At 45.3% G+C, this 23,547-nt stretch overlaps 1 protein-coding gene across 3 annotated transcripts in view; it reads left to right on the top strand.

Moving 5' to 3' along the window:
• The first annotated feature begins 1,335 nt into the window (after positions 1-1,335).
• Positions 1,336-23,547, top strand: part of RAD54L (RAD54 like) — a 38,437-nt gene continuing 16,225 nt past the window's right edge. The window contains exons 1-14 of one of the 3 annotated variants that reach the window (XR_011565898.1): positions 1,336-1,980; positions 2,058-2,144; positions 3,948-4,070; positions 12,463-12,523; positions 13,230-13,365; positions 13,796-13,865; positions 13,985-14,273; positions 14,491-14,615; positions 18,309-18,459; positions 20,877-21,003; positions 22,021-22,095; positions 22,243-22,373; positions 22,880-22,990; positions 23,136-23,259. Coding sequence is in view for 2 of the 3 variants with exons in the window: in XM_019957544.2 (XP_019813103.1) it covers positions 1,978-1,980; positions 2,058-2,144; positions 3,948-4,070; positions 12,463-12,523; positions 13,230-13,365; positions 13,796-13,865; positions 13,985-14,273; positions 14,491-14,615; positions 18,309-18,459; positions 20,877-21,003; positions 22,021-22,095; positions 22,243-22,373; positions 22,880-22,990; positions 23,136-23,259 (1,613 nt within the window). In the remaining variant the exon portion in view is untranslated. The remainder of the gene's footprint in view (positions 1,981-2,057; positions 2,145-3,947; positions 4,071-12,462; positions 12,524-13,229; positions 13,366-13,795; positions 13,866-13,984; positions 14,274-14,490; positions 14,616-18,308; positions 18,460-20,876; positions 21,004-22,020; positions 22,096-22,242; positions 22,374-22,879; positions 22,991-23,135; positions 23,260-23,547) is intronic. The other 2 variants (XM_070786606.1, XM_019957544.2) reach the window with 2 other exon arrangements.

The following is a 23,547-nucleotide window of genomic DNA, read 5'->3' as shown; positions in this document are numbered from 1 at the left end:
ATCACCATCTCCCAGAGTTTACTCAAACTCATGTCCATTGGGTCAGTGATGCCATCCAACCATCTCATCCTCTGTCATCCCCTTCTCCTCCTGCCTTCAATCTTTCCCAGCATCAGGGTCTTTTCAAATGAGTCCGTTCTTCATATCAGGTGGCCAAAATACCGGAGTTGGAGCTTCAGCATCAGTCCTTCCAATGAATATTCAGGACTGATCTCCTTTAGGATGGATTGGTTGGATCTCCCTGCAGTCCAAGGGACTCTCAAGAGTCTTCTCCAACACCACAGTTCAAAAGCATCAATTCTTCGGCGCTCAGCTTTCTTTCATTTTTTTAAATTTTTAAAATGTTTGCTTATTTTTATATCTTTTTTGTTTTTCTTTATTTTTAATTTTATTTTTTAACTTTACAATATTGTATTGATTTTGCCATATATCAACATGAATCCGCCACAGGTATACACGTGTTCCTCACACCGTACCAGCTTTCTTTATTAAATGATTATAACTAAGAAACTTAGAGGTACCTGACAATAAATGCTATGTGTATACCCCTTACTAGTGAGTACCTAGGTTGTGCTTGGCATTATATCGAGAAATTTGAGCACATTATCTAATTCTCAGAATTGCCAAAATACTAACATAATACACAGTTTCGTTATGAAGTAATTGACGTTTTAAGAAACTGAGCCTACAGGAAGACTGCGTGTATAGGATTAGGTCTGACTCCAAAGCCACATTGCCGCCAGCACGGTTTTGCCTAGGAAAGGAAGGTAGCTTTCTTTGAGACACCCCAGATCTAAAAATCAAGTCCCCTGGGAGCTTTCACTGCCTAAGCCGACCACGTGGTAGGGAGTCCAGACGGAAAAACTGCCCCCACCCTCGGCGGCTGGGGATGGGGAAAAGGAGCGACATCTAACTCCAACCCCGACCTCCTCTCCAGCTCTGTCACATACTATGCCCCCTTTCCCAGCCTTCTGCACACAGGTGCAAGTCCTTCGCAGCCCCATCTAAAGTAAACCATCACTTCAGTTGCTTCCCAGGCAGCACAACAGGCCAGTGGACCCGAACGCAAGCCCTGCCCCCAAGCGCAAGCCCTGCCCCCAAGCACAAAAACCTTGCTGGCCCTCTTGCCCCGCCCACCTCGCCTAACCGCTCCCGCCACCGCGGACCCCGCCCTCCCCCCTAAGTCCCACCTCCTCGCTGATCCCCTTAGCCAACTCAGCTCTACTTCCCCGGCCTCTCCGCGACCGCAGGGCTAGGCCCGCCCCCATCCTTGGGGCGCGAGCGCCGAACGCATAGAACGCAGCCAATGGGTGGTGCGGTGGCTGCACCGCGGGAGGTTCGATTGACCGGGCCTGGCGGGTCCCGGGAGTCCTGGCGGCTGTTAACGCGCGCTTTGGGTAGAGGAAGGTTTAGCGGCAGTGCTTGGGATTCAGCTGTGCGGCTCTTTCCAGCCTTGCCTGGGATTCCCCTCCCAAACCCGGGTTTTCTACGTGTCCTGCCTGGACCCCTGCTCGGCCTCCCTCAGGCCCGCATCCGCACTCCGACCTGGGAAATCCCTTCTCCGGACTCGCCCTCCCCAGGCCTCAGATTTTCACCCTTCCTCCCCTCCCCCCACCCCGCTGCTACCCCCTGCCTTCAGGTCCATCTGGGGCCGTTATTCCGACTCCCCTCTGCCCAGTCTGGCAGTCTCTTCCCCTGCCTCTTCCCCCCATCCTAGACCTCTACCCATTTCTGATTGGGTACTTCCTTTTTGCCCTTCTCTCCCGCCTCGGCTACCTGGAGACCGACACTCGTCATACTTCGGGCCCAAAGCTCAGCCCCTGGCTATATTCCCTCCATTCCTGCTCCTTTAATTAGCCCATGCTCTCAAAAGAGTAGCAGCCCGCTCTTTAGTAGGCTGGTTCTACATTCTCAGCTGCTGTGTGCCTTTGACCTTTGCCTAATGGGTACTTGACATTTTATGTTACTGGGTCCAGGATGGTAAGTATGGGCCTATGGGAGACTGTGGCTAGCACTATGGCTGGGTCTAATGGACTGTTTCCGTCCTCTTCTTACAGAGGAGGAGCTTAGCTCCCAGCCAGCTGGCCAAGAGAAAACCGGAAGACGGACCCTCTGATGATGAAGACTGGCAGCCTGGAGCAGTGGTGAGTACTCTGCCCTCAAGGGGATAGGGAACGTGGGGTTGCAGGGCTGTTTAGGCAGAGAGGAATCCTAGACTTGGTTTCTGGGGTTACATGAAATGTACCCTGTCACCTCCAGAAACCTTTCAGTGTTTACTATGTGTCAGGCATCGAACTGGATAAAAATCTTTGTCCTCAAGGTGCTCACTAAAAGCTAGTATGCCTCAGTTTTCCTGATAGGAAAATTTGCTGTTCCAAAGCAAAGAGCTGATTGGGTTGGACCCTTTGGTTCCCTTGGGAAAAAAGTGGGGAGGAGGCCCCAGCAGCAACTAGCAGCTCTTTTTCTCTTTGTCACCTGCCCGTGTCACAGAACAGTAGGGTGTACTGGGCCTGTGGTAGAATCTGAGCTTCCTTGGGCCTTGATTGGAGGGGTGGTGCTGCCCCTCCTGTCCCTGCAGATAATCAAGGGCACCACGTTTGACTTTGGACTGGGCCCTGCCTTGGAGGCTTTTTGGGACTAGCTGTGGGTAGGACCTATGTAACCTAAATCAGTAGGATGATGATGTAGCATGCACTTCAGAGAAAGCAATTCAGGAAGCAGTGGTTTGAAGAAGGGATTAGCTAAGAAATATCTAGAAGGCAATTTGGGGCGGTTGCAACATGTGAGTAAAAGCCCATAGAGAGAGTGGAAGGGGTCTGGTGTTTGTTTCAGGTGTGCCTTGTAGCTTCGGATACCTTGGCAAGCTGCTACAGGTGGATTCTTGCCTGATGGCTCAGTGGGGCTCGTTCTGTAGCTGCATTGCTGGTGTGCAGGCTGTCTTGGCTGCCCCTTGCCACTTACATGGGTCTCAGACTTGAACTTGGGGCAGCACTTGGTGTTGTCTGCTCCTGGTTGCTCCAGAAAATGCTTTCACCACAGACATGGTGGGGACTGGCGAGAGCGGCCTGGGAGTTGGGAGCAGCTCTACTCTTGCCCCGGAGAAGGCAATGGCACCCCACTCCAGTACTTTTGCCTGGAAAATCCATGGACAGAGGAGCCTGGTAGACTGCAGTCCATGGGGTTGCTAAGAGTCGGACATGACTGAGCGACTTTACTTTCACTTTTTACTTTCATGCGTTGGAGAAGGAAATGGCAACCCACTCCAGTGTTCTTGCCTGCAGAATCCCAGGGATGGGGAAGCCTGGTGGGCTGCCGTCTATGGGGTCGCTGGAGTCGGACACGACTGAAGTGACTAAGCAGCAGCAGCAGCAGCAGCTACTCTTGCCCTCCATTGGTAAACCCTGGGAGGAAAGCAAAGAGTCACTCAGTCATTCCTTGGGGCTTTTGGAGTGAAGATTTGTGGGCAGCTTGACTATGCTACTGATGGACTTGCCCGTCACAGGCTCACTTCATTCGCTTCTTCCATTGCCCCTTGGGGCTTCCCTGATAGCTCAGTTGGAAAGAATCTGCCTGCAGTGCTAGTTCTATTCTTGGGTCGGGAAGATCCCCTGGGGAAGGGAATGGCTACCCACTCCAGTATTCTGGCCTGGAGAATTCCATGGATTGTATAGTCCACGGGCAGGCAGAGTTGGACAGGACTGAGCGACTTTTACTTTTCACTGCTCCTCAAATTAGGCAAGTTCTTTAACTTCACTAAGCTCCAGTGTTCTCACCTGTTACATCAGGATGTAAACATGTATTCTAGGATTACTATGAAGATGATATATGATAACACATGTGAAGAGTTTAGCACAGTGCTTTACGCTTAATGAGATTTTAAATATTAGTTGTCATTGTGGCTAACTCTGTATCATCCAGACTTCACCTTCCCCAATTCTCTCTCCTAGACTTCTAAGAAACCTAAGAAATCCAGCTGTGAGACCCAGAGCCAGGAGTGTTTCCTGTCTCCTTTTCGGAAACCTTTGACTCAACTAACGAATCGACCACCCTGTCTGGACAGCAGTCAACATGTAAGCCTGAGCTATAACCTGTCGGTGTCTGTGTGTGCCCTCTTTTGTTTAGGGAGGCTCCCTGAATCCTCTCACAGTAGCCATCAGATGCTTTAGTGGGAGATTTGGGCCTGGCCACAGCTCCCGGGGCCTGGAAAAGGCCTGACCTCTTTTCTTAGAGATTTCCTTAGTGTACCTGACTTGGAATTCCCCTTGTTATAGCTACTTGGGCACCAACTCTCAGGTGGCTGGGACTGGCTGATGACAACAAGGTGCAGACAGTGAAGACCTTCCCATTTAGACAGGGTGTTGGAACCCAGCAGAGAACTGTCTGATTCTGCATAATGGCGTCTAAGAAGTACCAGAGCCCTATAGCTTTCACCGTATCCTTTAGTAAAATCAAAAGTAATCATCACCAGGGCAGGTTATGTGCATTATCTCATGTAACTCATTTTTTTAAGATAAGGAAGATGAATCCTAGAGGGGTTAAATAGTTTGCTTAAAGTTACAAAATTGTCAGATCTGCCTAGCTCCATCCAAAGCTTTTTCCTCTAAACCTTCTGAAGGACACCAAGACACAGCTCCAAAAACCTTTGGAATTTAAATGATAAGAGGGATCAAGATGTCTTCTGTTATTCCTAATGAACCCCTTTCAGCCACACCTGAGTTTGCTAATGAGATGACTTTGGAAAGCACTTAACTTTGGGACTGGTTGCCAGGGGAACCAACCCACCAATGGCCAATGTTTAATCAGTCCTACCTGTGTCAAAAGCCTCCTTAGAAACACAAAAGGTTTGGGAGGGTTTGGAGAACTTCCTGGTTAGTGAGCAGGAAGTCAGGAAGAGGCACACTCGAAGCTCCTCTGGGCCAGAAGCTCCAGTGTTCACCGCTCTTCCAGACTTCCTCCCTCTGTGTGTCTGTTCATCTGGCTATTCATTCATATCTTTTAATATCCTTTGTGATAAACCAGTAATCTAGTAAGTAAACTTTATCTGAGTTCTCTGAACCAGCTAGTGAATTAATCTAAGGAAGGGGTTGTGGTAACATTTGATTTGTAGCTTGGGGTCAGAGCCTTTCAAGACTGCCTGCAATGCAGGAAACTTGGGTTGGATCCCAGGGTTGGGAATATCCCCTGGAGAAGGAAATGGCAATCCCTCCCAGTATTATCTGGAAAATCCCATGGACAGAGGAGCCTGGCAGGCTACAGTCCATGGGGTTGCAAAGAGCTGATTGAGCGACTTTCACTTTGTGGTTAGAAGCACCTAGACTTGAGATTTGCTTCTGATGCTTTCTCCTGGAAGATAGTGTTGGAATTAAGGTGTAGGGAACCCAAGTGGAACCGAAGATTTGCTTGACGTGTGGAAAACCCACGTCAGGTGTCAGAAATAGTGTAGTATTGAGAATAGAGGAGACGCAAGATTGTTTTTTAAATTAATTTTTATTGGAGTATAGTTGCTTTACAATGTTGTATTAATTTCTGCTGTGTAGCAAAGTGAATCAGCCATACGTGTGTGTGTGTGTGTGTATATATGTATATATATCTCCCCTCTTTTTGGATTTCCTTCCCATTTAGGTCACCACAGATCACTGAATAGAGTTCCCTGAGCTATACAGTTGATTCTCATTAGTTATTTATTTTATACATAGTATCAAGAGTGTATATATGTCAATCCCAGTTCATCCCACCCTCTCCCTTCCCCTTTGGTGTCCATGCATTTGTTCTCTACTTCTGTGTCTCTATTTCTGTTTTGCAGATAAGATCATCTATACCATTTTTCTAGATTCCACATATATACGTTAATGCATGATACTTGTTTTTCTCTTTCTGGCTTACTACACTCATTTATAACAATCTCCAGGTCCATCCATGTGTCTACAAATGACCCAATTTCATTCCTTCTTATGGCTAATTCCATTGTGGACACACACACACACACTCTATTCTTTATCCATTCCTCTGTTGGTGAACATTTAGGTTACTTCCATGTTCTGGCTATGAACATTGGGATACATCAGTCTTTTTTTTTTTTTTATAAAATAAGCAACAAGGACATGCAACACAAGGAAGTATAGTCATTATTTTGTAATAACTTTATTTTTTTGCTTTAGAGAGTTGATATTTCATTTTTAAAATTTTTATTGGAGTATAGTTGATTTACAGTGTTGTGTGTTTCAGGTGTGAGCTTCCCAGGTGGCTCAGTGGTAAGCAGTCTGCCTACCAATGCAGGAGATGCGAGTTTGATCTCTGGGTCGGGAAGATCCCCTGGAGAAGGAAATGGCAACCCACTCCAGTATTCTTGGCTGGGAAATCCCATGGACACAGGAGCCTGGCAGGCTATGGTCCATGGGTTCACAAAGAGTCAGACACTGACCACTACATGTGTCTTTTTAAATTATGGTTTTCTCTGAGTATATGTCCAGTAGTGAGATTGCTGTTCATATGCTAGTTCTGAGTTTTTTTAAGAAACCTCCATACTGTTCTCCATAGTGTTTGTACCAGTTTATATTCCCAACAACAGTGCAAGAGGACTTCCTTGTCTTCACTCAGTCTCTAGCATTTATTGTTTGTAGATTTTATTAATGATGGCCATTTTGATGGGTGTGAGTTGATACCTCATTGTAGTTTTGATTTGCATTCCTCTAATAATTAGTTTCAGTCGTGTCCGACTCTGTGCGATCCTGTAGACAGCAGCCCACCAGGCTTCCCCGTCCCTGGGATTCTCCAGACAAGAACACTGGAGTGGATTGCCATTTCCTTCTCCAATGCATGAAAGTGAAAAGTGAAAGTGAAGTCACTCAGTCGTGTCCGACTCTAGCGACCCCATGGACTGCAGCCCTACCAGGCTCCTCCGTCCATGGGATTTTCCAGGCAAAAGTACTGGAGTGGGGTGCCATTGCCTTCTCCCAATAATTAGTTATGTTGAGCATCTTTTCACGTGTTTGTTTGGCCTTCTGTACGGTTTCTTTGGAGAAATGTCTGTTTACGTCTTCTGTCCATTTTTTGATTTGATATTAAGCTGCATGAGCTGTTTGTATATTTTGGAGATTAATCCTTTTTCAGTTTGTTCATATGAAATATTTCCTCCTATTCTGAGGGTTGTCTTTTTGTTTTGTTTATGGTTTCCTTTACTGTGCAAAAGGTTTTACGTTTAATTAGGTCTCATTTGTTTATTTTCATTAGGAGGTGCATGAAAAAGATCTGAGTGTTTTGCCTGTTTTCCTCTAAGAATTTTATTGTGTATAGCCTTACATTCAGGTGTTTAACCCATTTTGAGTTTATTTTTGTGTATGGTGTTAGGAAGTGTTCTAATTTCATTCTTCTACATGTAGCTGTCCAGTTTTCACAGCACCATTTACTGAAGTCTTTTCTCCATTGTATTTTCTTGCTTCTTTTGTCATAGATAAGATGACCATAGGTGTGTGGGTTTATCTCTGGATTGTCTGTCCTTTTCCATTGGTCTATATTTTTGTTTTTGAGCCAGTGTCTTGATTACTGTTGCTTTGTAGTATAGTCTGAAGTCAGGGAGCCTGATTCTTCTAGCTTCATTTTTGTTTCTCCAGATTGCTTTGTTTATTCAAGGTCTTTTCTGCTTCCATATAAATTGTAAAATTTTCTTTTCTAGTTCTATGGAAAATACCATTGTTAATTTGATAGGAATTGCATTGAATCTATAGATTGCTTTGGGTAGTATATTCATTTACATTTACACAGTATTGATTCTTCCAATCCAAGAACATGGGATATCTCCATCTGTTTGTATCTTTGATTTCTTTCATCAGTATCTTATACTTTTCTGCATACAGGCCTTTTGCCTCTGTCAGTCAGTTCAGTTGCTCAGTCGTGTCCAACTCTTTGTGACCCCATGGACTGCAGCACTCCAGGCCTCCCTGTCCATCACCAACTCCCAGAGTTTACTCAGACTCATGTTCATCGAGTCGGTGATGCCATCCAGCCATCTCATCCTCTGTTGTCTCCTTCTCCTGCCTTCAATCTTTCCCAGTATTAGGGTCTTTTCTAATGAGTTGCTTCTTTTTATCAGGTGGCCAAAGTATTAGAGCTTCAGCTTTAGCATCAGTCCTTCCAATGAGTATTCCGGACTGATTTCCTTAGAATTGATTGGTTTGATCTCCTTGCGGTCCCAGGGACTCTCAAGAGTCTTCTCCAACGCCACAGTTCAGAAGCATCAATTCTTTAGCACTCAGCTTTCTTTATAGTCTCAACTCTCACATCCATACATGACTACTGGAAAAACCATAGCTTTGACTAGATGGGCCTTTATTGGCAAAGTAATGCCTCTGCTTTTTAATATGCTGCCTAGGTTTGTCATAGCTTTTCTTCTAAGGAGCATGTGTCTTTTAGTTCATGGCTGCAATCACCATCTGCAGTGATTTTGGAGCCCAAGAAAATAAAATCTGTCACCGTTTCCATTGTTTCCCCATCTATTTTTCATGAAGTGATGGGAGCTGCCATGATCTTAGTTTTCTGAATGTTGAGCTTTAAGCCAACTTTTTCACTCTCCTCTTTCACTTTCATCAAGAGGCTTTTTAGTTCCTCTTCACTTTCTGCCATAAGGGTGGTGTCATCTGCGTATCTGAGGTTATTGCTGTTTCTCCTGGCAATCTTGATTCCAGCTTGTGCTTCATCCAGCCGGGCATTTCGCATGATGTACTTTGCATATAAGTTAAATAAGCAGGGCCTTAGGGCCTTTGCCTCTGTATGTAGGATTTTTTTTTTTTTTTGCCTGTGCTGGATCTTTGTTGCTGCCCACAGGCTTTCTCTAGTTGTGGTAAGCAGGTGCTGCTCTGTAGTTGCTATGAGTGGGCTTCTCATTGCAGTGGCTTCTCTTGTGGAGCATGGGCTCTAGGGCGCAAGGGCTTCAGTAGTTGTGGCGCAGGCTACAAGTACTGATTCTTCAGCGAGTGGAATCTTCCCAGATCAGGGATCAAATCCATGTCCCCTGCATTGGCAGGTGGATTCTTAACCACTGGACCACCAAGGCTGTCCTGTAGCAAGGTTTATTCCTAGGTGTTTTATTGTTCTGTTGCAATGGTAGAGACACAGGACTGTGTTTTTCCTTTATAGGGACATTTTGAAGGAAAAATGGGAATATGATGATAGGAATGTGTAATGGAGGTTACACATGCACGGTTATTATATACATTCAGAAAACATTTTACGTACTATTTGATGAATACAGAAACATATGTATAATGTATATAAGATATAAACCAAAATAACTCCTGTGAACCCACCACCCAGGGCTAGAATATCATCAGTCATAATTCTTTTCCCATTCCCAGAGGTACCACCATCCTAACTATGTTCATCATCCCTTGCTTTTTGTGATAGTTTTACCATATGTATATAATTCACTAAAGTAATATTGTTTGTTTCTTGAGCTTAAAAAAGTAGTATTAGTCCTCTGAAACTGTTTTAATTCAGGATTTATCTTAGGAGATAAGTGTGAGGGTGGTGAGAGTTTGCAAACAGTAGGCCTAACAGTCTGGAGGCTGGTGGAGACTGGAATCTGAGGGACATGCTGATTAGGTCGGGTCCTGAAGACTGTGAGGAGTTTGCCAGGTGAAGAGAGTAGGAAATGTCCAGGTAAAGGGAACAGCCTGTGTGAAAGCTGTGGAGGAAGGATCCCCAAAGGAAAAAAATGCTTTAGGACTACAGAAGTCAGTGCAGCCCTGGGGACAGACTTTAGACTTAGACACAATGAGTTTAAGTCCTGTAGGTTGTCTAGGTTGGCACATGTGGATGTGGTACCTAGGAGAGTGTTATGGACTGGAAATAGATTTGAGGTGATTGGCATAGAGTTTGACACCTCCAAAAAGTGTATTGGTGTGTCCATGTGAATGTATAGTCAGAAGAACTTAAGGTCAAACCCTGAGAAACACTGACTTTTAAAGGGATTGGGCAGAAGAAGAGGAACCCGTTAGGCGACTGAGTGTAAAGTCCCAGAAAGATAAAATAGTGGGAGAATGGTGTCATGGAAGTCAAAAGCAGAGACTATTTGAGAGGAAAGAGTGACCAGCTTTGTCTAGTAAGATAGGGTAGAAAAATATCTCTTGGAGTTAAGGTCTTATAGGCCATTGGTGACCTTGGGCAGAATCATTTCAGAAGATAGGAGGAGTGGGAGATAAGGGGGAAACAGACTACTTTTTCTAGAAGTTTGAAGGGGAGGAGATATGAGGTCAAAGGACATTTTGTTTTTAAGATAGGGGAGAGTTAAGCATGTCTTAAATCCTGGTGAGAAAGAGCTGGTAGAGGGAGAAGCTTGAGATAGAGAAAGATCAGGCAGGCCTGATACTGTCTGTGGAAGAGGGAAGCTTTGACCTTGGTAGGGAGGAGGAATGTTCTTCTCCCTCTTCTATCATCAGGAGCAAAGGGTGGTGTGGATTTTCAGTAACTAAATGAACTGAGTGAGAGCATGCTTTCTCTCCTGCCTCTGTCAGAGTCCAATGACTATTCCCAGACCAGATTCTTGGAAGCTGTATTGCAAGTCTTGCAGGCTGTGCCCTCAGATGGTTTTAGCCAGGGGTCCTCGCCTCCTTCCACAGTAGTTCCACAAGCCTGAACTTCTACCTGCAGCACTTGTGGCTCCTGGGTTTTACTGAAAGTCTTTTTAAATTTGGAGCATAAATTCTTGGCTACTTAGAGCTTTAATACTAGCCTCTTACATTGATAATCTTGAACATAATATCTCAGTTTTGGAATTATAAGCAAAATTGATGCCAAGTTAGGGAAGAAATTGAGTCCATCTTTGTCCTTTTCCTCTTCTTTGACTTAATGGTAGCTTTTAGCATCTTTCATGTTTAAGTTTCTCATTATCCTTTCTTTGATAATTAAAAATAATCAAAAAATTTTATTCAGCTGCAAAGAAATATGCAAATAAAGAATTGGAGCCTTTGTCCAACCCTGGCCTTGTGTTATTTAAGCATGGTGATGAAGTTCAGTTCTCCACGTTTCTTTTCTATCTTGCCATACATTGCCATATATATTCATTACATTCTTCTTCTTTAAAGTACATTGAGTTTCTAGAATTTAATTTATAATCTATACAGGTGGATCAGAATAAAAATATAAAAATTTCAGGGCAATTGCCCCCCCCCCCCCCCCCCCCCCCCCCATTAAACTGTGTTTTTGCTAGAAGGGAGTATTTTTCATTACTTTCCTACTAATGTATTCCATTAAGACTGCCTTCAACGTTTCTGCTCTTGTTTTCTCCTTGCTCTCTTGGCTAACTCTTATTTTGTTGAGGTTCACAGGCTATTGTAATTCCCTAGAGGGCTCAGGTGTATATACATGAGAACTTAGATGGGAGTTGTCAGTTAGCTCAGGAGCTGACACTGTGGACTTCTTCTGCCCCAGCCCAGTAGCCTAGTGCTGATTCCAGGCTGAAGTGATGGCACAGAGACTTCCTGTCATCCTTGTCCCTGGCTTTTTTTGGTGATTGGCTTGCCCTCTCTCTCATGTCTTCTTGGCTCATGTTTTCCCTTCTCTTGTACTGTTCCATGCAGGAAGCTGTTGACTCTGGGCTGATCCACATGCTATACTCACAGGTTGGGTTAGGGAGCCATATTGCCCATCTGTTACAAATAAAGGCCCTGGAATCAGGAAAGTCCTACAGATGTCATGGTTGTGTGACTTGAAACCACTCAGCCTCAATTTGCTCATCTGTAAAATAGGGGTGCCAATATACAGACCTCAAAGAGCTATTAATGAGGATTGGTAACGTGAATGCAAGAACTTAGCACTGCATCTGACATACATTATTAGTCATCATTGCTGTCATTTTTGTTGTTATCAACATTATTTTACTGATACTACTGTTCCTTTTTCTCCTGTGACCACTACTCTTAGAAGGGCTGTTTAGTTCCCAAGGAGGCTGATGTAAAAATTGATATGGGAATTAGATGCAGTAAGCAGGATTGATCAGAGATTACAAAAGAAGTGTGAGCTATGGTTGGAAAGATGGAGCCCTGTAGGACAGTGGTTGAATCTAGACTTGAGAGTTACGTTAGTACTGGGATCAGGTCAGTTTGTGGTGCCTTCTTAAGGCACTGCAGCCTAGGGAATAGTTAGGTATGCTTGCTTGGCATGATCTTTCATGAGCTAAAGGTTCTGAGTCTTGTGGTTGACCAAGGCCAGCTACTTGCTTTGGCACTGTCCTGTCCCTGGAGATTTGTGGAACCTCGTGCAAAGCCTCAAAAATGAAAGCCATTGTACAAAACCTAATAATTTAATATGGAGCACATCTTCTGTTCTAGATGCATCTGAATGAGATGGAGTCAAACTACAGTGCTCTAAATATATTATGATACTTACGTGGGCATTTTTGACTGTGTTTATAAAAATATCCCATAACATCTCCAAGCAGTCCTGAATCCTTGTTTCTTCTCTTTTTAGGAAGCATTTATTCGAAGCATTTTGTCAAAGCCTTTCAAAATCCCCATTCCAAATTATCAAGGTAAAAGTGGAGACTCTTCTGTTTCTTAAATTAGTCATGTGTGAATATGCCCAAATAGATCAAAACACCTACTTTTGTAAGTACAAGCTTACCTTGGAATTAAAGATGCCAATCCAGTGATGACTATGTGTGGGGTGACTCTCCCGGGGCCTGCATGAGGTCTGTGTTTGATAAGTTCAGCAAGGGCTACTAAGACTAAGTGCCCCTCATCTTGGTGGGGATGTGCCAGTGTGCAGGAGGTTTCTGGTGGGCCAGGGCGGCTGATGGACCCAGGCTCCGTTCAGTCCAAGTGAGTCCAGTAGCATTTCCTTTATAAGGTTGACTCTGTTGGAGGTCTAGGTTCTGCAGGTTTCCCCCTCTGTACAAAGAACAGAGCATTGTGCTAACTCGGGCTGCCGGGAGGAGGCAAACTCTTGAGCTTGCAGTCTTGAAAGGCCCCGTTAGGGTTTCAGACCTTTCCAGGATTGTTTTGATTTAAGATGAAAGAGACCTGGCCCCGCCAGAAGTTTGTAGTTGAGTGGGAGAAGTAATGTCTGAGGCAGACTGGTTAATGGTTAGGCAGAGGTGCCCAAATTGCATCTGGAGAGGTACTGGGGAGAGGGGTCATGTGGAAGCTTAGGAAAGTTATGTGAAGGATAGGCATTTAACCTGGGCAGGCTGGAGCTCCTCAGCTTAGAGGCTTAAGTGACAAATTGTTGGTTTCTAGGTCCTCTGGGCTCTCGGGCATTGGGCCTCAAACGGGCTGGGGTCCGCCGAGCCCTCCATGACCCCCTGGAAGAAGGTGCCTTGGTTTTGTATGAGCCTCCCCCACTGAGCGCCCATGACCAGCTGAAGTTTGACAAGTACGTGCATTGGTGTTTCTGTGTCCTCTGTAAGTGCACAGAGCCTGGAGGGCAGAGAGCATTTTGGTGTGGTTTCACCCTGGGACCTGCATGTGTTTTCAGAGTGCTGTCATGACGATGGTACCATCCAGAGAGTGAGTAGATGGGGAGGAGAGTGCCTGGGGAAGAGTGTGTAGATATGTCCAGTTGGTGGGTTTCCTCATCCTTTCCCACCAGGCTCAGAGGAGCAGGGGATGTTGAGGTGATGACATAGGAAACCCATCCCCATCTCCTCGCTTTTTCAAACCTGGAGAGGAATTTGCTATGGTTTGATTGCATGGGCCAGAGAGGTCCTCTCTTAGGCAACTGCCTCTGGAACAACAGGACAGAGCTTTCTGAGGGTGTGGCCTTGCCGTGTCTGAGCTCTGTTTTCTGTGTTGTGTTTTCTCAGGGAAAAACTTCCTGTCCATGTGGTTGTTGATCCTATTCTGAGTAAGGTCTTGAGGCCTCATCAGAGAGAGGTAAATGGGGGTGAGGGTGAGGTTTGGGCTGGGGCAGTGGCTGGGCCTGAGAGGCTGTCATCCCCGGGGCAGCAGCAGTGGGGTGCCAAAGGGGGCTGAGTGCTGTTACTATTCCACAGGGAGTAAAGTTCCTGTGGGAGTGCGTCACCAGTCGGCGCATCCCTGGGAGCCATGGCTGCATCATGGCTGATGAGATGGGCCTGGGCAAGACGCTACAGTGCATCACACTGATGTGGACGCTTCTGCGCCAGAGTCCAGACTGCAAGCCAGAGATTGACAAGGCAGTGGTGGTGTCGCCCTCCAGCCTAGTGAGGAACTGGTACAATGAAGTTGGGAAATGGCTTGGAGGGAGGATCCAACCTCTGGCCATCGATGGAGGCTCTAAGGACGAGATAGACCAAAAGCTGGGTAGGAGCCTTAACAAACATGACTGCACTCCTCCATACAACCTGCTCCTTTCTTAAGTGTATCCTCACTGATAACCAGGGAAGGGAGTGGGTAGAAAATAAGAGAATTAGCATGAAAAAGAGTTGAGTTGTTTCCAGGCTAAATTACAGAATCATCAAACTGGTTTTTTCTTTAGCATATTCTCAGACTTGCTCTCCTGACACCTTTTCTGTCATAGAAGGATTTATGAACCAGCGTGGTGCCAGAGTGCCTTCTCCCATCCTCATCATTTCCTATGAGACTTTCCGCCTTCACGTTGGAGTCCTCCAGAAAGGGAGTGTTGGACTGGTCATATGTGATGAGGTACTTGACGTACTGCTGTTTGGGTGGTGGGAGAAAAGTCTGTCAGCGTCTTGTCACTGAAAAGTGCCGTCCAAGGGCTGTGCTAGTTACTGGGAGATGCTGAGGACAGAACATACGCCTCAGAGTCAGCAGATGAGAGGGAGAGCCCAGGGTACCAATCTGCCAAAAGAGGGGTTGAGTAGTGCTTGGGATGCCAAGGAGAGTGCGGTGCTGGGGCTCACCAGTTTTGTTCTACAGTTTTGTTCTCTACAGTTTTCCTAGACTGAAGGACTTTGAAGGCTGGGAGAGATGTGGATGGGTGGAGAGACACGGCACAGGGTTTAGGGGAACAGGTTCTAGGGTCAGAGAGATCTTTATTCAAATCCTGGCTGTCTGCTGCATACCAGTAATATGACCTTGGACAAATTACTTAACTACCCAAGCCTCTCTGTGTCAGTAAAATGGGGTGATAATATCTGCCTCATGGGATTATTGTGAGGATTAAATGAAGGAAAGCTTTTATCACAGTGCCTGGTATGTCATAACACCTTGGTAAATGTCAGCTCTGATTTTTGTGTAGGCTGAGAGGGCTCCCGTGAACAGGTGCACAGCGATAGGGAAGTCCGATGCGGATAGTCCATACACATTGTGAGCCTGTGTTGACTCTCTGGGACTGAGGGAAATATAGCAGTTGTTGCTTTCTGGCCTTTTCCAGCACTGTGCATGAAGGGTGGTAGGGATGTTACTACTTAGAAAGGAGTGAGGGTGGCTGGGAGCTTCCTGGTATAAAGAATTTTCCAGGTCTTCAGGGGCTTGCCTGCCCTGAGCCTGCTGACCTTGTTTACATCTTGAGGAAAGTCAGAGCATTCCCTGGGGCTTTAGTGGAGGGGTGGCTGGAAGACTTGGCCCCATCTTTCAACTGATGGCAGGCTTGACTGCTTTAGGGACTATAGATTACCCTAGTATCTGAGGGTCTTTTGGGAGGGGATGAAGAAAAGCTTACTTAGGGTAACCATGCTTGCTAGCCCTGAGCTGTTTCCCAGTTGAACTTTTGTCCATATGAAGTCATTATCTGGCATGCCTGCCAACTTCTGATACCCTGATGGGCCATTCCTTGGTAGGAGTAAGGGATTTAGCAGATTGAGGTGGGGTGTGCACGTGACCACTGCACAGCACCCTGGCATTTGCTTCATCATGGAAAGGGACTGTGCCAGGAGCCTGGTCTAGAGGCCAAGATGTTGGGGAGGGGAAGGGAAGGCAGGCTGATGGCATCTGAGCCCTTGAGGACTGAGGGCATCTAGATTTTCTTTTGCTCTATAGTGTTTCATTTTTTTCCTCATTCTCTCCTGTTTTCTGAGCTGACTGGCACTGGGTTCCAAGCTGCTTCTTTGTTCACTGCAGCATCCTGGCCTTCCCTTATACTCATCTACCTTTTTTTAAAAAAATTATTTATTTGGCTGTGCTGGGTCTTAGTTGCAGCACATGGGATCTTCATTGTGGCTCTTAGTTGGGGGATGTGAGATCTAGTTCCCTGACCAGGGATTCAATCTGGGCCTTCTGCATTGGGAGTGCAGAGTCTTAACCACTAGACCACCTTGGAAGCCCCTCATCTACCTTTTATTTATCAGAGTAAGAGAGTGAAAGTCGTGTCCTACTCTTTGTGACCCCATGGACTGTAGCCCACTAGGCTCCTCTGTCCATGAAATTCTCCAAGCAAGAATACTGTAGTGTCTTGCTATTCCCTATTGTGTTGATTGTCAGAGACCTGAGGAAGCCAGCGTCCTGAAGAGGTGGTCAGCCTACTCTAGGAGGAGTTTGTCCTGTTCAGATCCTGGAAAGTCTTTTCCCCAAGCTTTCATGTTCCCAGCTTCCTCCCGGCTGATGCTTTTCTCTGAAACACACAGAAATAATAAAAGATAATAGCATGATAACTGTGTACAAAATCTTGATCCACATAGTAATCTGAGTTAGGCAGAGCAAGTGAGAACACTTGGGATCAGTGTTGGCTTCGCTGCTTAGAAGCAGTCTGATGAGACTGCTCTCAGACTATAGAGTAGATGGTACATTGTCTACCTGAAAGGGACATGATCCAGATCAAGAAAGAGGGTATATGGAATCATTTTGTAAGGTGTTATAAATGGGAGGGACTGACATCATCTTCACCTCAGTTTTAGAGGTTAGGAAACTGAAGCTTAGGGGAGTGCTGGGACTGGAATCCAGGTCTGAGATTTTAAGGCCTGGCTCTTCTCCACTCCTGCCTCTTGGCTTGGCTATGGAAGGACTATCTGTCCCTGTACGCTTCACCCAGTTCCATGTACGTTTCTTTACAAGTTCTAGAACACAAAGCCAGTCAGATGCTGGGGAAATGTGTTAAATATAAGAATCTATTCATGGGGCTCATGAGAGAAAAGTGGTGGTATTTAATCTTGGTATCATTTTTTTGCTTTTAAAAGGGTAAGCTGAGAATTCTGCCAGAATAGAAATTCAGCCAGAACTTTGACAACTTTTTATCTAGCAGAATATTTGATTTGCTGAGATGCCAGGGTTTGGGTTTTAAATTTGTGGCCAGTGGTGTCAGGAGCTGGGTCTGGAGTCAGAGTGGCTCCATAGGAGCTGGGGTTGGACTTCTCTTCCACAGAGACCCACAAAGGTAGTATATCAGCTCAGTTCATTAAATTGAGTTATTAAGTACCTGTTAGACGGAGTCAGGCCGTGGGGAATCCATGATTGCCTGCCCTCAGGGGGCTTCCGTTTAGAGGGTTCCAGTTGTTGATGTGCATTTCCCCAGGGCCTTTTGGGTAATTTCTTCACAGGTTTAAAGTTTCTTTTCCCTCTTCAGCTCAGAAGTCTCAGCCTTTTGTTTCAGGACTGGTGCTTGAGCTTTCAGTCACTTTAAAACTTAATTTTGTTTAGGATGTCTTTAAGTTTTTTTTGAGATACAATTGACATAAAATGTTTTTGTTTTAGGTATACAACATTCAGTCATTTTGTTAAATAAAATTCTGTGTCTAATTCTTCAATAACAATGTTGGTTATTCATTTCATTCTTCAGCAAACATTCATTGAGTAGAGAACTCTGTCTTGTGCATTAAGTTAAAAAGCAAATCTGACATGGTCTCTGCTTTAAAGTTTCTGCCTTGGTGAGATAAAGTCCCGGACGGGAGGGCTGGGGGTGGTGGCGGTGATATAGGGATTGAGAAGGGATGCAGAGAGAGGCTCTTTCTTTAGATCTGAACTGGATGGCTTCTGAGGAAAGAGGGGAGGAGGAACCTGGACTAAGTTTCCGTACCACTGACAGTCCAGACACAGCCAGGAGTCTAATACAGAAGGCATCTGACTCAGGAGGTTCTAGGATGGTTGGGCTGGTGGGGGAGGAAGAATTCCCTGAAAGCCTGGGTCTCTAACATGTCCAGATGATCCCTGAAGAGGATAGGCAGGCTGCTGTGACTTTGGAGATGGGGGCAGAGGAAGAAACAAGGAATCCTTGTTTTATGGATGTTGCATTGATCTAGAAGCTGAAGGTCTGTCCCTGGGCTTGGCCCGTTTCTCCCCAAGAGAGTAGATAAACTCTCAGTCTTGGTGCCCCTGCCCAGTTCCCAAGGCCTCAGGACCTGTAATGCTTTTGATTCCTCTTTTCCTGTCTACACAAGACTTTGCTGCTGTTAGGGAGGCCACCTTGTGCCCAGGCCTCAGTGAGAATTAATTTCCTTGCAGGGACACAGGCTCAAGAACTCTGAGAATCAGACTTATCAGGCCCTGGACAGCTTGAACACCAGCCGACGGGTGCTCATCTCCGGGACCCCCATCCAGAATGATCTCCTTGAGTATTTCAGCTTGGTACACTTTGTCAACTCGGGAATCCTGGGTAAGAATCTGGCCTTTTCTGCTGCGCTGGAGAGGAGCCTTGATTTAACCTTGCGAGTCTAACACTAGCTGAGGAGAGAGGAGACCACGGTTAAATGTGGGTTACTAGACGCTCTTTTAGGAAGACTTCTCTTGTCAAGGAGTACCAGAACCGTGGGGAGACCTTGGCTCTGCTGGGCATCTTAGCAAGGCCCACCCTGGCCCTTTTTCCCACTGTAGAGGTGGCAGGGGCTGTGCAGGGCATGGTCTCCGTGAGCTAGAGATGGAACTACTACCCCCAGGCATTTTTGCTCATCACATCCTAGCAGCCTCACAAGAGCTCTTGCCTCAGAGAAGACTGTCTTGGGCGGTTTTGTTTTTAACCGTTATTTAGTGCACAACTTAGTGTCATTAAATACGTTCACATTGTTGTGCAACCATCACCACCATCTACCTCCAGAACTTTTTCATCTTGCAACACTGGAACTCTTCCCATTAAGCAGCAACTCCTCATTGCCCCCCAGCCCCTAAAAATCATAGGTTGGACAGTTCTTATACATAGATATCTGTGGAAGGATTTGTTAGTGCCCATTTTTGAGCTTCATGTAAAAAGAATCATATAATATATTTTCCTTTGCATCTGGATTGTTTTGTTCAATATAATGTTTGAGAGTAATTCATGTTGTTGTCTATGGCAGTTTGTTTTTCATTTTAGTATACTATTCCATTTTTTAAAATATACCAGAATTGATCAGTTCTACTGTTGATAGACAATTGAGTTTCCATTTTTTATTATTTTGAATAATGATCCCATGAACATTCTTGTACCTTACCTGAGAATAGTATGCATTTCTCTGTCATAAAAATGGAATTGCTGGGTCATATGTTATGTATGAGTTTAGCCCTAGTAAATAATCCAGTTTTCCAGAGTGATTGTACCAGCAGTATATGAGAATTTCAGTGTTTCTACATCAGGGGCCAGCAGCTTTTTTCTTAAAAGGCTAGATGGTAAGTATTGCAGGCTCGAAGGCCATAATGTCTCTGTCACAGGTACTCAGCTCTGCTGCTGTACCGTGAAAGCATCCATAACATGTAAACGCACGAGCACAGACGCGTTCTAATAGAGCTTTACAGAAACAGGTGACTGGTCCATGGCTGTAGTTTGCTGACATCTGCTTTTTTTCACCAGTATTTATCTTTAGAAGACATTAAATTTTTTTTTTTGGTCATTCTGCTGGGTGCTTAGTGATATTTCTTTGCATTTATTTAATTTTGAGTAAAAGTGGAACCCCTTTTTATATATTCATTGGCCATTTGGAGATCCACTTTTGTGAGGTACCTGATCTTTTAAATTCCTGACTAAAACAAAATCCTATACTCATTAACGGTCACTCCCAACCCCACTTAGCCCAGCCCCTATCAACTACCAGTCTATTTTCTGTCTCTGTGTACTTGCCTGTTCTGGATATTTCCTGTAAATGGAATCATATGAGACCTTTTGTGTTTGGCTTTTCATACTTAGCATAATGTTTTCGAGGTTCATCAGTATTGTAGCATATATCAATACAGATTTTCCGCAGCTTATGATGGGGTTCTGTGCCACTAAACCCATTAAAAGTTGAAAATGTCTTAAGTCAAAAATGCATTTAAGGGATGTCCTTGGTGGTCCAGTGGTTAAGACTGCATTTCCACCGCAGGGGATGTAGGTTCAACCCCTGGCTGGGGAGCTAAGATCATGCACGCCATGCAGTGCAGCCAAAAAAATAAATAAAAAATAAAATGGTATGCAGCGTAAAAAATCATATACCTTAAAAAAATGCATTTAATGCCAACCATTAAAACTTAGCCTAGCCTACCTGCAATGTGCTCAGAACACTTAAGTTAGCCAACAATTAGGTAAAAGCAGTTCACACAGTCTATTTTATAATGAAGTATTGAGTATCTCATGTAATTCATCGAATACTCTACTGAAAGTGAAAACCAGAATGTATGGGCATAGAATGGTTATATCAGTTTTTAACTCTTGTGATCACTGCAGCTCACAGGGCTCTAGGGCATGGGCTCAGTAGTTAAGACCCACAGGCTTAATTGCCCTGCAGCTTGTGGAATCTTCCAGACCAGGGGTTGAACGTGTGTCCCCTGCATTGGGACTGTGGGGTCTTAACCACTGGATGACCAGGGAAGTCCCTGGTCCATTTACATTTAATGTAATTAGGCATGTATTTGAGTTTTGATCTATTTGCTATCTTAATATTTGGCCTTTCAAGTCTTTACTGCTTTGGTAGCTCTCTGATCTATTCAAACAGAAATTGCCTATAATTTGTTCAGCATTGTTGTTCTTGGCGGGAAAGTTGGTCTGTGATAACATAGTCTGCCATTCCTGGCAGTGGAAAAGTCATTACTTTCTGCATTCTTTAATGCCTTTTCTCCTGTGCTTAGGAACCGCCCAGGAGTTCAAGAAGCATTTTGAATTGCCAATTCTGAAGGGTCGAGATGCAGCTGCCAGTGAGGAAGATAGGCGTGTAGGAGAGGAGCGCCTGCGGGAGCTCACCAGCATTGTGAATAGGTAATGAGGGTGGGGGTGGCAGTAGCATCTCTTATGGGGTCCCCCCACTTTAGGTCATCAGAATCGCCTCCTTAGCCATCCAAGGCCAGTCCTTTGGGACCTTGGCCTTTGGGGGTGGGATTCTATGAAGAGAGTGGGATGGTGCCCTGATAATAATAGCCACTGAGTAAATGAAGGGGTCTGGCAGGCTGATTTCCTGCTTTCTTCCTGGCCTTGGCCCCTGTGGTCTGGTTTGGTGCCACTTAGCATCCTGCTGAGGAGGTTTTGGTATCCCTTGGAGCATTGTTAGTACTTTAGAAGCTTCCTTTGTCTGTCTCAGATCTAAAGCACCAAGCTTCTCTTCCTACATCCCATAGCTTTCTGTGACAGGTAGTAGTAGATCTGAAGGATGGGTGGTGGTGCCTCGCCAGCTGATGGGGCTTTTTCGATGGGGGCCACATTGCTCAAGGGGCAGGTATATTCTGCACTCCTCTGTTGTAGTTATATATACTTGATGATTTTTATATCCTGAAGAGTCTTGCTTTTGCCAACTGCCACCTCCCTCTCAGGTTAAGATAACAGGAAAGAGAGTCCATGTGCTCTTAGGAGCTGCTGCTCAGGTGCCTGATCTCTGTCCTTCCTGGTCTGCCAGGTCGTAGGGGCAGAATTTAATTGAACCTCGGGCCATTTGGCAGCAGGCATTTGGGCAAATACAAGGAGAAACTCCCATGAAGACTCAATGGTTTACAGCTTCATTTCCGTCAGAGCACCAGGCTTAGTAGAAGACCTCTGCCTTCCTTTGAAGATAAGCTAACATTCTGAAGGAGTAGAGAAAGAGTTGTCCGTCAAGCTAGACCCTAAGAAAGCGTCTCTGTTCCCATGGCTGAGACCCTGATATAGACATCTTTGCCATAGAGCTGATTGAGTGTCTGACATTTGATACTACAAAGAGCCTTGGTCCTTCGGGTGTCAGCTTTTATTCCAGTAGTTAGTGTGGCAATTTTATCAGCCTCTTGCCTTTTTATCTTGTTCTTCCAGGTGCCTGATACGGAGGACATCTGATATCCTTTCTAAATATCTGCCTGTGAAGATCGAGCAGGTGGTTTGTTGTAGGTACTGAACAACTGAGGGGTGTGGAGTGAGTGGGTAAAAGCTCAGCCCCTGAGGTATTGTTGGGCTCTCAAGGTGTCCTCAGAAGGCAGAAGTGTGGTCCTGCAATTCCTGCTGACCCAGCTACCCTTCTTTTTGTTTTTTTTAAAGGCTGACACCCCTTCAGATTGAATTATACAAGAGGTTTTTGAGACAGGCCAAGCCAGCAGAAGAGTTGCGTGAGGGCAAGATGAGTGTGTCTTCTCTTTCTTCCATCACCTCACTGAAGAAACTGTGTAATCGTGAGTTAGATCCATGCCCTGGGGTCCTCTGTCAAAGTGAGCAAGGAAGGTAGTTCAGCCACCTTTACTGAAACTTGTCTGTAGTCTTCACGGAGGCCACATGTGATTCTAACCCTTCCCAAGGCATAAGCTCATGCACTAGATCAGACCCTTTGTTTTGGAAAATTTAGCTTATCCTTGCTTGACCCGTGTTTGATACTTGGAGTATACAAGACTGTGCATGAGAGTGTGTGTGCACAAGTGTGCCTATAGAATGTTGGGTGGGGGAAAAATAACAAACTTTGCCCTCTCTGGTATAACTCCCCTCTTGTTGGGAAAACACAGAACACACTAGTGAGCAGAATTGTCTACTCATGATCCCAGGTGGCACTGCCCACACCCTGGGCTTTGGAAACAAGTCTGGTGCTGAGGAAGGTTAAGTTTCTAGAGGATGTTCTAATGAACACTGAAATGAAACTTCTAAACACAGTGTAGCTGGCATTTTGGAGGTTTTTTTTTTCTTTCAGATCCAGCTTTAATCTATGACAAGTGTGTGGAAGAGGAAGATGGCTTTGAAGGTACCTTGGACATATTTCCCCCCGGTTATAACTCCAAGGCTCTAGAGCCTCAGCTGTCAGGTGAGTCCTTTCCTGCCAGTCTTTGGGCCCCTCTGGGAAGAGAGACAGGAGGTTGTCTCTTTGTGCTCAATCTATTCCATCTCAAGAGTAAGAATCCTGGCCACTGGGATAGCGCATTGGGGGCTGATAGTTGTTGATCTCCTAGGTAAGATGCTGGTCCTTGATTACATTCTGGCGGTGACCCGAAGCCGCAGCAGTGACAAAGTAGTGCTGGTGTCCAATTACACTCAGACATTGGACCTCTTTGAGAAACTCTGCCGAGCCCGAAGGTAGGGAAGAGCTGTCATAGGGATACCTCACCTACTGTATTCATAGGAAAAACAGGTGTTTGGGTTGGTGGATGTGGGCCAAAATGCAGGCACAGGAAGGACTTTCCAGATGTTTGTTCCTTTTTTGCTCCATGTCCAAACAGAATAGCCCCTGTTCCTTCAGGTACTCCACAGGACGGTCCTCGCCCCTTAGCTCCTTGCCAATCCCTTTGGGAATTTAGGGTTTCAGGTTATATATGAACAACCTTCAAGAGTGGTTGGTTCTATCTCTTCAGTAGCTCTGGCTCC

Source organism: Bos indicus, chromosome 3 (genome assembly GCF_029378745.1).
Source record: "Bos indicus isolate NIAB-ARS_2022 breed Sahiwal x Tharparkar chromosome 3, NIAB-ARS_B.indTharparkar_mat_pri_1.0, whole genome shotgun sequence".
Lineage (NCBI taxonomy): Eukaryota > Metazoa > Chordata > Mammalia > Artiodactyla > Bovidae > Bos > Bos indicus.
Note: the sequence above shows the minus strand (reverse complement) of the source record. Positions and strands in the feature narration are given on the sequence as shown.